At 35.6% G+C, this 13,908-nt stretch overlaps 1 protein-coding gene across 3 annotated transcripts in view; it reads left to right on the top strand.

Annotated features, from left to right (window-relative positions):
• FER (FER tyrosine kinase) overlaps positions 1–13,908 on the top strand; it is a 112,733-nt gene that overhangs the window by 32,165 nt on the left and 66,660 nt on the right. For all 3 annotated transcript variants that reach the window (XM_071731201.1, XM_071731200.1, XM_071731202.1), the window contains 5 exons: positions 2,482–2,665; positions 5,058–5,195; positions 6,115–6,234; positions 12,668–12,790; positions 13,609–13,798. In XM_071731201.1, coding sequence (XP_071587302.1) covers positions 2,482–2,665; positions 5,058–5,195; positions 6,115–6,234; positions 12,668–12,790; positions 13,609–13,798 — 755 coding nt within the window. The remainder of the gene's footprint in view (positions 1–2,481; positions 2,666–5,057; positions 5,196–6,114; positions 6,235–12,667; positions 12,791–13,608; positions 13,799–13,908) is intronic.

Genomic DNA, 13,908 nt, shown 5'->3' with positions numbered 1-13,908 from the left:
CACTGCAGCACTTCATGGAAGCCATGCCACCATGCCTTCATGATCCTGACAAGATCACAGCTCTGTAATGGAAGATCTCTAACTTACCGTGTTAATTCTCTGTGCTACATGCAGCAATATACAGGCACATAAACATGGCACCCCAACATGTTGAGTTCCTGAGGAGGATTTGGTGCCAGTTTTTCTGTTGGGTGCCCTTCAGGTACTGGAGGGCTGCTACGAGGTGTCCCTGAAGCCTTCTCTTCTCCAGGGTGAACAACACCAGCTCTCTCAGCTCCTCTTCATAGGAGAGGTGCTCCAGCCCACCAGTCATCTTTGTGGCTCTCCTCTACTTGCTCTAACATGTCCATGTCCTTCCTGTGCTGGGAGCTCATGAACTAGACACAGTATTGCAGGTAGGGTCTCACAAGAGTGGAGCAGACATGGAGAATCACCTCCCTCATCCTGCTGGCAACACTTCTGTCAGTGCAGCCCAGGAGACAGTTGGGTTTCTGGGCTTCAGGTACACATTGCCATTGCATGTTCAGCTATTTGTAATAACCAGCAGCCCCAAGTCTTTTTTTCTCAGGGCTGTTCTCAATCCATTCTCCATCCAGTTTGTATTTGTGTTGGGCATTGTCCTGACCCATGTGCAGAACCTTGCACTTTGCATTGTTGAACTTCATACATCATACATCACTTCATACTTCACCTCTCAAGCCTGTCAAGGTCTCTCTGGATGGCCTCCTTCCCTCCAGCATGTCAGCCACACCACAGAACTTGGTGTTGTTGGCAGACCTGCTGAGGATGTACTCAATCTCTCTGTCCATGTCTCCAGCAAAGATGTGAAATGTCACCGGTCCCAGGACTGACCCTTGCGGAACACCACTTATCACTGGTCTCTGTTTGGATGTCAAGCTATTGACTGCAGCTCTGAGTGTGACCACCCAGCCAATTCCTTATCTACCAAGTGGCCCATCCATCAAGTCCATATCTTGCCAATTTAGAGACCAGGATGCTGTGCAGGACTGCATTAAATGCACAGCTCCAGTTAGATGACATCAGTTCCCTTATCTCTTCCCTTATCCACCACCTCTCTGTATCCACATCATAGAATGCCACCAGATTAGTCAGGAACAATTTGTCCCAAGGGAAGCCATGTTAGCTGTCAACAATCCTGTGCATCACTATGCCTTGAAGAGGCTGAAAGTGCACTAGAAGGCAGCTGTAGATTTAAAAATATTAAACTGAAACATGAGTCTTAAAGTAGTGTGACTTGGCAGGATCAGTTGCCCAAGCAAAAGTAATTAGTGATGCCATGTTTGTGTGGTATTAAAAAAGATGCAATTTTTTAATTACATTATTTTATATTTTATATGTATTTATGAACTAGCGGTGTCTGGAATGTAAAGCTATTCCTTGCTTTGAGCCTTGACTGAAGTTGCCATTGTGTAATGTTGTGAATCAGTCAGCTGCAAAAGACAGCAAGACTTAAAAGAGAAGACCTGTAGGTCAGTTAGCATGAAGCTTAAAAGATGAGGTAGAAGAGGAGAGTATTTAGTCTAATATAGAAAAGAGGGTTTGCAGACAGTGAATCTATTTGTCATACTCCTGGCACATATGAATTAAATAAGGGTTTAAATTAAAGCAATAAAGATTTCCATTGGAGAGCGTAGGGGTGAGGAGGTTGGGGGAATGCTTATTCTGTAGACCTGAAGAAAAGTTACATGTTACCTGTCACTGGAGATCTTAGGAAAATCATATAAACATATGCCAAATAGCTGTGCAGTTAGTGGGGCAAAAGATAGAATAGGTGACCTCTTGAAGTACCTTGTACCTCAGATTGAGTGCTGAACTGGTCTTGTCAGCATGAACTTGAGGACTTCTGGACTCTGACAGTGGGGAGCAGAGACTGGAGAGCCAACATCCTGATCTGGATACTGACAGTGATGAGGAAATGTTAAGTTTTAGTAGAGATGCTACCAACTTTGGACAGAAGTAATGGTGTGAGATGCTTGTGTGTCCCCGTTCCTTTATTGGTATGATATGTAGTAACAGATTTTTAAGGAACTGTGTATCTTACATATTAGGACATCTCTTAATTTTCTTCATTAAAAAAAGTGTATTTGTTCTAAGGTAAATAAAAGATTTATAAGTTTTTCCTTGACAGCTGTATTTATTTCTCTGTTCTTTATGGTTTTGTTATTTTTATACCTGTGTAGATAGTGGCTTACATGTACTTTTAGATAAGAAGTTTCACTTTTCTGCTTAACAAAAATACAACATTTTTTTTTTCTTAATTATGCTTCTAATTAGAAAATCAAGACATTTAATCTTTCTAATGACCTGAATATGGTCAGATTTTGCCTTCTTAAGAGAAGTACCTTGAAAAAACTACTGTAGAAAACCATGCAAATATCATAAATCGACTATATTTTTGTCATCTACAAGTTTGCATACTTTTTAACCACCATGTGCATTTTATGTCTTTGTTTCTCTTAGGAAAGGAAACTGAGAAAGCCAAAGACCGGTGTGATAAAGCCACTATGAAGCTTCATATGTTGCATAATCAGTATGTGTTAGCACTCAAAGGAGCACAATTACATCAGCACCAATATTATGACACTACACTTCCTCTTTTACTTGATTCACTACAGAAGATGCAAGAAGAAATGATTAAAGCCCTGTAAGATGTTTTCTTATATATTAAATTTCAGAATTTTATATTTGTGGTATACTAATTCATGTATAGAATTATTTAAAATCATGAATTGTGATTAATTAATTGTATACCTGGGGATAATGAAAAAAGATGTTTTCATCTCTGAACTGAGAATAATTCTGCATCGAAAAGTCTACCCAGATAATGCAGATAGTAGTTTTGAGTGGTTCACATTCTAGTGAGACACTGTCTTCTCATAAAATTTTGAAATCTAACAGATTAACTGTAATGTTTATAGCTGAGCTCAGGCTTTGTCCATCAGCTAGTATACAAACAGCATGTTTGTTTCCTCTCTTGTAGTCTTACTTTTATGTATTTCTACCAGCCACAAATATGGTTTAAACTGGCCAGCTCTCTTGAAAGTTATTGTGGATGATGGCCAGGCAGATGTATTATTAATCATAAATGTGGGAGAAGTAATAGTATCACGTGAAACTGATCTCACTGTAAGGAATCCAACATTAAAAATAAAATTACCTTTTTCCCAAAAGATAATTTTAAAAATCATTCATCACAGATGATGTGCAAGCTGATAATCTTCGAGAAAAAACAATGAAGACTATAAAGCCTCTTTTTTGCTTTGTAACCACCATGCTGCTTCCTCTAATTTCCAGAAGGATGGGAATTGGTTAGGGACTCTGTTGTGTGGGTCTGTTTGTGGAGTGTTATTTAAATCACTTAGGCTAGGGGTTTTTTTGTAGGTATTGTTCATTTAGATGCGAGGAACCATTCTTTAGCTTATTTTCTTATATGCTTTGAAGTCTATGTTTATCGTGACTTAAGCACACAGGAAGTGAAGGAGAGGTGGGGATTTCACATTACATGCTTATGTAACACCATTAACTGCACTCTGTAGTATCATACTGATTCCTTTGATTCTGATTTGTGTATTGAAGTGAAATAGACATTTGCAACAGTCTCTGTACAGTCCTTTAAATCTTAATTTTGTATATAATTCTGTTAATTACAGCAAAAAGCTACAATTAAATTTACATGTTGAAATTGAGGTAGTTTTTCGGAATTATGAGTTATGGTAATTCTCTGAAGTGTTTGATGATGGAACAAGAACCTGTTGAACCAACTCACCTTTGATATGACTGGACTGAAAACCTGTAATAATTACTGTGAGATCTAAATATAATAGAAGATGACTCCTTTATAGGATCACTGATGTACAAAAAGAGGTGGTAGAGCTTGGTGTGGATTTTGTGAAACATGCTTACTTAATAGTAAGCAAATAGTTTGGCAAATAGTCAGCAGATTAACATTCTAATGAATTTTTTTTTGTAATTAACATGGATTCCCTTATTCCCTTTCTCTTTGACAAGGCATTGGTGTAGTTGACATTTGCCTATATTCTGGAATTTTTCTGTGTTGCTCACAGGCAAGGAAAGATTTAATGCCTTCTTTTATCTGTTATCTTCTCAGAAAAATTATTGAAAATATGCAGTCATGACTTTTTGCAGAGTGAATGTAACTTGAGATCTTAACCAGGAAAAATCTAGTGATACTTTTCTTCCCTGTGTGTTCCTCTGGGCTGGCTGAAATTCAGCAGTATTTTAAGAAAGCTTACCATACTATCACAGCCAATACAATAATAATGAAATAAGAAAAAACTGTAAGGATCACTTATAGAGAAATGAAAGATAATAGGGTGTTCTGAGGATATGTAACTGGATGCTATTAACTGGATGTAGTGGCACATTGTAACCTGCTCTTTTTACTGTTCCCTATTCACTTGGTTTTTCACACTCTTCTTTTAAGCAGGTAGAGAAAAGCCTGGGTGGTTTGCTTGTACTCTTTCATAGGAACTTCTTGCTTGATTTTGTTTCTTTTTGTATATATATGCTAGCTTGTGATTTATGCTTATTTTTGTCTGAATGTCCAAATCACAAAATGGATAGATGAAAAAAGAATTACAAGAAAACAATTTTTTAAAGGAAATGTGCACTGTTTTGTGAATTACTTTGCCTTATGGCACAATATATTTATTTTGTCAATCAGAACATGAAAAGCTTCAGTCCAGGTTATAACAAGCATTCCAAGTCTTTTGTGAAAAGGAGTGTCATTAATGAGTTGTATACATTCCTTTTAATTGTAATCTCTACAGTTTTTAGTGTAGAAGTGTGGAGATCAATACAAGGAGCATCGTCTTTGAGACTTCTCACTCATAGCCAATCTGTACAGAAAAGGACACAGTTTGTCTCTGATTTCTCTGAGTAATGTATTGTCTTTTTTTTTTCTATATTTTTAGCCAGTTGCAATAAGAGTTTGTAGAAGCAGCAAATTGAAAGTCTAAAGCTTCTTCAATGCCATCTATGCCATATTACACAATAGAATTTTTTTTCCTTTCTAGAAAAGGAATTCTGGATGAGTATAGCCAGATCACCAGTCTTGTAACAGAAGAGATTGTGAATGTCCATAAAGAGATACAGACCTCAGTTGAACAGATAGACCCTAACTCGGAATATAATGACTTCATAGACACTCACAGGTATGAAGGTTCATCTTGGTATGCATGTTCATTTTTCTTTGTGAGAAAGCCCTGATCACTGTTTAAGTGATCAGGATGTACTTTGTTTCTGTTTGGTTGTTTTTACATTATTACTTGTAAAACTTTATCCTAGATTGAAAATTGTTCTACTTGCATGTATAGAAAACTAGCTTAAAGTCAGGTTTTTAACCCATTTCTTTAACCATACATCTCGTTGGCTGGCTCTAGAAAAAACGTAGTTCCAGTTACTTTTATTACATGTGAAGAGACATGACACTGGTACTGGTGGCAGATGGTACAGGACAGTCCAGATTCAGTGTGAGCATATTGTGTAATTCAAAGCAGTTTCCCTTCTGGGCTAAATTAAGTTTCTCTGCTCTGTTTCTCTTATTGTCCAGCTTCTAGTTCAAATTCTAGGTACCTCTGTGCACTCCAAAGTTACTGCAGGTTGAGCAGTGCCTGAGACTACAGAGTAATGCAAATAAAGCAAGAAAGTTTCTTACTTTAAAAATAGACTATTTTGCCATTTAGTGAACTGTTACTCAGTATTTGTATGCAGAAACAGTTCTCTCAGACTTACTGGATTTTTTTTTTGTTGTTGTTATTGGAATAGATATTTGTCACGTGCAGTCTTATATCAGGATCAGCTAAGAGTGGACCCATTCACACTGGGATCCCTTAAGAAACTTGTTTATGCTGTGATCTTAATTCAAATAGTTGTTAATCTGGTATGATTTAAAGACTTATGCTCTTCTCTTTATTCAAAGAAAAAACAAAGTATAGAATTGATACCTTTAAATTTATTTAATATGTAATTGTAACTATATTCTAGTTAGTAAGATAATTTAAGATATCGTTCCTTGTTTTAGGATCTACTCTAAGTTAATTTTGAAAATGTAATGTTTATTTACCAAATTAGGTCATCGGAAGTTGTTGAACAAGAAATTGAGTTTGATACATCTTTACTAGAAGAAAATGAAAACCTTCAGGCTAATGAGATCATGTGGAATAATCTAACAGCAGAAAGTTTACAAGTCATGTAAGTCTACAAACCTTTCATCCTTTGCAAATTCTCACTCAGATCCCTGCATAGCTGTGTCCTCATTTTTAAGGTCCGGTTTCTAAAAATTGTATTTTCATGCTTTCACATGTAGCTTTAATAACTCCTTTGCACAAAATACTCCCCAGTCTCTCAGAAACTTGCCAGCAGTTTCAACACATCTTCTGCTCCTTGCCAGTTGTTTTTTCCATTGCCCCAAGTCCGTCATAAATCCTTCTTGGGAACATACTGATTAATCTTCCCAAAACAGTTTCCACCTTCAGTACTCTGGGAAAAATACTGTGGGTGAAACCACCAAGTAAAGTGAGGTAGCCAGTGATGTAAACTGCCACGCAGAAATTTTTTATGAATATTTTACTTCTGTGTCATTTTCCAAAATTCAGTTCTTATTCATAAGTATAGCCTTTAAACTACAATAACTTACTAGCACAGCTGTAGATGTATTGCATTTCATGGAGCTTTTAGCTATTTGGGGTGATACACTACTTTTATACATACTTTGTTTAATATACTGCCTAGTTAAATCTTCTCATTATGTTTACCAACTTCACCTTTAATCATTTGCTGCTGGGCAACAGCTTTCCTCCTGAGTTTCTTATCTTATTATATTATCAGACTCAATTTTTGACAAGCCTCAGCTTCTTTTTTAAAGTGGTCCAATGCAGTCACACGTGAGATTGCACCCATGAATTACACATCTATTCATTTTCTATTGATCATAGCAATTTAAACTGGAGAATTCATAATTTTATTGAGTGACAATGTTTTTCTAGCCATGCTTCGTTATAAAGTTTTCCTTTAGAAATCATAACTAATCCAAGTAAGGTATCAATGGTGTGTGGGTTTTTTAAAGTTCTTAAATGTTTTCTTCTGCTTAATGACCCTTGTTTCTTTCTTGTTTTTTCTGAAAATGAAAACCATAGTAAAAACCCAATAGCAGTGAGGTATTTCAAATGTGAACATATTGCAGTGTCTTCTGCAAATTATTCTTTGTATATACTCTGTATTTTTTCAACAGGACAGACTCTCTAGTTTTTATTAAGTCCCTTTAAAAGTCATCATCTTTTTTTTTCCTATGCAACCTGATTACTTTTTTTTATTTATTTATTCTTTAGTAGGTATTGAAATAAACTTTTTAATATGAAGTTTCAGCCTCTTCATGTAGACGACTTCTTAATCTTGATCTTTCTTTTGAGAAGATCCCTTCATAATTAAAGCACCTCCCTTCCTTTTAAAGCATGTTGTTATATACAGTATATTCTAGACCATTGCTAAATTGAGATTATTTCTGCTTAAACTCTATAAATGTTGTGCATCTAGACTTGGGCACAGTAACAGAAAAAATATATGTACTAAATCTCCCATTTAAATGGAGTGTTGCAGTTTATCAAAGATTCTGCCTTCCATAGCTCAAAAAGAGAAATAACTTCTTAGTTGACTTCTGTATCCCATTATTTAGAAATAAGACATCAGCAAGTATAACAGATGAAATACTGCTTTTCTAGTAAATGATCTCATGAAACACATACTTATATTTATAAATGTGGCTCAATAATTTCCAGTGTGTCCTGTTACAATTCTTTTATTCATCCACTTTAAATTCTTTTGTAAATTTGAGACATAAATTTTATGATTTTTTCTTTTTTTTGAGCAGGAATCAAATAGTTCTAAGTGTTGCTGTCTTTAAGTTGTTCTGGTATAGATTATACTAGGACACTGAGCAAAAAAGTTTAGCTGTATTAGGTCAGACAACAGAGTCACCTAACCAACTTTCTTATCTCTTACATTAACCAACAGGGAAAAGTCTAGAGAGAAGACCAAGAACAGGATGATGGTGCAATGATCTGTCAGCCTCCCATAATTTTCAGCTCCAAATGTTTTGAGACAGTAGTGTTTGCTTGTAAGAAGAGCCTTAGGAGTAGTTTATAATGGTCTGAGATGTATTTTTCTGTCTTGAATTTGTCCAGTCAGTTTTGGTGTGTACAATTACCTGTTGTCCACAAAATTGTTTATGAAGGAATTCAGAGATTACCTTGGTATTCTATGAACCTGCTGCTTTATAATTTTGTTTTATGGCTCTTCAGCTCTTGTTTTGGAAGAGAACAGGAACAATCTGCTACTTTCTGTTCCACTTGTTTAACATGTGCCAAATTCGTGCTCTGTGATCTCTTTCAGAGTCATCCCTAGCTTTAGTCTGTTCTTTGGCAAAGCTTATTTAGTATCCTTTTATCAAGCTCATCATCTTTATTTGAATGTTTTTAAGGTTATTGTGTTTTTAGGGGAATGACCAGAATTGTGGAGGTAAGCCAGATGAATAGCATAGAGAGAGGAAAGATAAGGCTTCTGGTATTTGTTTTCTACTTTGCTTTTAACAAATTCTAGAGGATCATTCTGCTTGGGTTTTGCACTGCAATGTATTAAGCCAGTGTTTTCACAGAATCATCTACTAAAATTACAAGATCTGATTTTTAAGTGTTAATCGTCAGTTTATGCAGCCTCACTGCATAAATAAAGCCTTGGACTGTTTTTCCCACTATATATTTGCTTCTTTAAAGATCAAAATTAGTCTTCTAGAGGACAGTCCAGTTATTGCATGTTGTAAAATCCAGAGTAACCCTTTTGTATTTCTCACCTTCAACCCTTACTTCAAATAACATCTTACAATCAGCATTCTTTGCCCCTTTTAAAATTGTCATTATATATGGATTTTTGCAAACGCAGTAAGCACTGCAGATTTTTGTGGAGCTCTAGTGGCTCCTGGCACTGTAAAAAATGTCTGATCCTCTTTGTCCTCTTTTTAAATTGCTTTTTAATGCAGGTGAGAAACCTTCCATTTAGAACTGCTTAGTTCTATTTAACTGCCTTTGCTCATATACTTTGTTAATTGCATTTTGGATATATGTTGTTAGTCTTGCTTTAAAAACACTTCAGCCAAAAAAATCCCACAAATATTACCTTCGGCTTCACTGTGTGTCTAGAAATTCTAAGTACATTATGTCCTTTATCCATAGATGGTGGTGGACTTCATAGATGTTCTGAAACTAAAGAAAATAGACTGTTTATCTATAGTATTGAGATCATAGCCCTTGATTCTCAAGATGCTACATCATTAACTTTCTGCAGAGCAGAACTACTGTATTTATTTAGCAAATATAATGAATCCAGTACACATAATACAATTATTTCACAAACTTTTAATGGATTCAAAGAGGTACATTGATCTCAAACCACCAGTTTTGTTGAACCTGTTTTATTGAGAATGTAAGGGGGAAATGACAGCTTTACATATGCTACTGCTTAAAGGTTTTTATAAAATAAATTTTAAGTAAACATGATGTGAAAATTTGTTCACCATTACATTTTTAGGTAAGTTTATATTTTAAAATAAATTTTCACAGAATGAGATAGTTAAAAATCAGTGTTGATGAGCTAAGTAATGAGAGAAGTGTGGTGTCTTCTGGTTAGTCTTGATGACTATCACTTAGTAATATTCAGATATTCTGAGGTGCGTAACAGAATAAAAGTTTATGCTTTGAAGATGCATGCATTAAAAACTGAGAGGAGGCCATTATGAAGTAGGTGTTGATCAGTGGGCAGTTGTCAAGGCTTATTGCTGGGCCAGCAATTAAATGACTGACAGATTCTCACCAGTAACCCCTCTCCCTCCCCCTATAAGGAAAGGAGAGAGAATAAGGGAGAGAGACAGACTGGAAACTGAACTGCACAGCTTTAATGAAACAGTCGCGTTAAAAAAGAAAATATATACAAATATATACAAAACCACTGTTGCACTCCCCCAGATAATGCTCACACCACTCCTGAGGCTGTCAGGGCAGGCCCTAGGAAAATGCTGGACTGGGCTTCTGGAGTCAGCAGCAGACAGGAGCTGGATTCAGGAATACAGGGATCAGGATCACAGGCAGACAAATGGACAGAGTCCTCCCAGGATGCTGGCTGTGGGCAAAGAGAGTGTGACACTTGTGATCCCTCACATTTGTACTGAGTATGATGTGTGTGGGATGGAATACTCGATTTGGTCGATCAAAGTCACCTGTCTTGTCCACTCCTCACCACAGGAGGGACACAAGTGTGTGCCTTTTCCTCCCTTTTGTTTCTGGGCCGTAAGGTGTTCAGCAGAACCAAGCATACCGTTCTCCAGCAGTAACTATTAAGCATTATCAGTCCAAGAAGTAGACACTGGGTGAAAAACATGCTGTTAATTTCAGCAAGTACAGTTACATGGAAAAGACTTAACTGAGAAGTAGAATTACTAAAATGAAGACTGGTTTTATGCTGGGTCAGCACAGGACAGCATATGAATTAATATCCAAATTAATTAAAAAAATCTTACAAAATACAACTTCTGTAAGCACAAGCATTTATTTTTATTGATATTTGAGGCAGAATGGTGCTAATGACTAAATAAGTATAAAAAAGCAGCTTTCCAGGTAGCCAGAACCTAATTTGAAGATGTCTGCATTCTGGTTTTTTTTTGGGGGGTCTCACTGTATGTGTTCTCATGTCATTGAAACCTTACAGTTTTGGATTGTGTGTTGAAATTAATAAGGATTACAGTGGCTAGCTGGTTAGTAATAAAACCCTTTTGGTAAACTGATTTTATTTAGGAGGCAAATATGAGACCACAAGACACTTCTTTTCACAAACCACAACCAAGATCATACAGTGCATAATCAGGGGTGTTAGGCAGTTTGAACAAAAATTATTGTTCATAAACAACAAGAGGTTAAATGTAAGAAGACAGGTTAGTTTAGTGTGTATATGGTTGTTTTGTTTCGTTTCCTCGGAGATAAACAAATGTCCTAAAGCATCTCAGAAGTTTTAGGGAGCACTACATCCATTTCCTATTTCAAACTGATGCTGCAATGTAACATCTGGTATTTTTGAAATAGTAAAGTATTTTCATAGGGTTTTCTACATTATTTACAATCATACCTTCCAATGAAGAGCAGTATTTTAAATTTGTTTTAATTTCTTGTATATTGGTGCTTGATCATTAGATGTAACATCTGCTTCCAGTAAACCAATTGCTAAGTCCATACAGTGTTCATTATAATTTTACTTAGACAGCTGGAAAAAAAAAAAAGCAGTATGTGCAGTTACAGAATTGGTAAATACTTTTTTAGCAAGGTATTAGAAGATAAAGGTTAGTTGATATTAAATTGGATACACAGTGCAAGAAAGTTTTCATTTCTTAGTTCGGCATAGAGATTGTGGTAGCCTGAAACCAATTAAAATGTTTACTAACAAGAGACCTGTGGGGATTTTGAGAGAAATGCTTTAAGTGTTTTCCTTATGTCAAAATAAACACATGCAGATGCTTTTTGATCTGGGAACTGAAATTCTGTTTTTCCCTATATGGCCTTTTTATGGTAGTTTTAAGTCCTTCAAGATGAGATCCACAATTATCTGAATAAAAAACATGTTCAATCAACATTATATAAAATACACTGGTAGGAGAGAGAACTAACTCAAAGTTTATAATCAAATAATTCAATTTGCTGTATATGAACATAGAATGTGGCTCCTAGATATCTAGACCCCGTGTAAACTACTCTCTCTTGACATTCTGTGCCACTTCCTAACCTGGCATGTTTTCAGGCATTGAAATAGGCTGCCCAGGGCAGTGGTCAAGTCACCATCCCTAGAGGTGGTTAAGAGTCATTTAGAGATAGTACTTATGGATATGGTTTAGTTAAGGACTTGTCAGTTCACAATTGGTCTTGATCTTGAAGATCTTTTCCAACCAAGGTATTTTGGTGGTTCTGTGATAAGTGTTTTGTCTTTGTTCCACTCTTTACTTCATACTTGTATTGAAATCGGGCTTGAAAGTACAGGGGAAGCAGAATAAGGTAGTTAAAGATTGAGAGATTAATGCCAAGAAGGAAATGAGGGGTACATATTTATTGACTTATTTTTAAAACATTGTTTTCTTGACTTAACGATTGCTAGGAGTTATATATTTTTACACACATTTTAGAAGTCATCATTTAGGTGAATGCAAACGAAGTATTTATTCTGTGTATTTATTTAAAATGTACTTCAGGAGCTAGAAGGCTTTAATCTTTCACAAAACCTTCAAAAATAGCAATATGGTAGCAAGGCATTAATTCACAGAACCTGTTACACTTTCTGAAGAAAAACTTATTGATAGGAAATCCTTCTGGCAGCAGATTTTTCTTTAACCTTGTATGTATACTGAGGCTACTATGGGATCTGTAATGAAATGGATTAATGTAATAATTTAAAGCTATATGCACAAAAAAAAGATCACCAGGCACTGATTAAGGTGATTAAAAACCAGTGCTCTGTTTCATCTTCTCAAGAAGACAACGTTCCCAAATACATACAATTCATATATTCACAACTTGAGTTTCTGCAATCTGTCTTACAGGTTAAAAACCGTAATAGAAGAACTGATTCAGACACAACAAACCCTTCTGAGCAAAGAGGAACTTGTGTTGGAACTAGAGAAAAAAATAGAAGAGTCCTCTAAGACTTGTGAAAAGAAGTCTGAGTAAGTCAAAATGAAACTTTGATGAAAAAGCATTTATAATGCAATTCCTAACACTTAGAAATAATTTCTACTAATCTTGTTCTGCTTTTGTGAGAAGTGGTTATTGTAAAAAACATGTTAGCTTACCATCTGTGAAATAACCCCTAACCACTGCAGATCCAAATTCATTTGAGCAGCTCTGTTAATTTATTAGAATTGTCGTAGTGTTGGAAAAGTTTCAGAACTGGACCTTTGATGTGCATCAAGTGGAAGTTCTAAGGCTAAAGAGGAATCAGTTCAGATTTCCTCTCTGGTGGAATTTGTTGTGAAAGACTTTTCAGAGTCATGTGCAAGACATACTCTTTCTTAGGCAATAATATGTTGGGAACTCATCAGGTTAAGTTCATTCTTCATTGAATTTTCCTTACAAAACTGAATGGAGATCTGGTACCCTGTACTACTGCACAGTATATAATGAAGGTGAGAGATGAGTGAAGGTGAGTGTTTTACAGTGCCATAAATAAAACATTATTATAAAGTATCATTATTGGGAAAGGTCTGTGAAGGTGTTTGCTTGTGTTGTTTTGTAGCTTTGATCATTTTCTAGATTTGGCTTCGTATATTTATGCCTTTGAAAAAGTAATTCTTTTGAGGAATTTTCATGCTATTACTTTTTTAAAATTAGTAAAACTTAAAGATTTTAAAATGCATAGATAAGTGAGGTAAAAACATGGTCCAGTATTCAAATGTATTTATTTATTACTAAATTTTACTTTTTGTGAAGTAAAGTATGTATTTTAAATCATGTTCTTTTATTTGCTTGTTATTTTTCCCCTCAGTATTGTACTCTTGCTGAGCCAAAAGCAAGCACTGGAAGAACTTAAGCAAACAGTTCAACAATTAAGATGCTCTGAGGCAAAGTTTGCAGCCCAGAAAGAACTACTGGAACAAAAGGTCCAAGAGAATGATGGGAAGGAGCCACCACCTGTAGTGAATTATGAAGAAGATGCCAGATCAGTCACTTCTATGGTAAGTTCTACATCACTGAATTGTGATGTAAAACAATCAATTGTTTTGTAATGTACTTTAGCCCTTGGATCGGATGCAAGATATTCACAAGGATGACTATAATGAGTAAA

This window comes from Heliangelus exortis, chromosome Z, assembly GCF_036169615.1.
Source record: "Heliangelus exortis chromosome Z, bHelExo1.hap1, whole genome shotgun sequence".
Taxonomy (NCBI): domain Eukaryota; kingdom Metazoa; phylum Chordata; class Aves; order Apodiformes; family Trochilidae; genus Heliangelus; species Heliangelus exortis.
The sequence above is the reverse complement of the archived record's forward strand: the minus strand, read 5'-3'. Positions and strand labels throughout refer to the sequence as shown.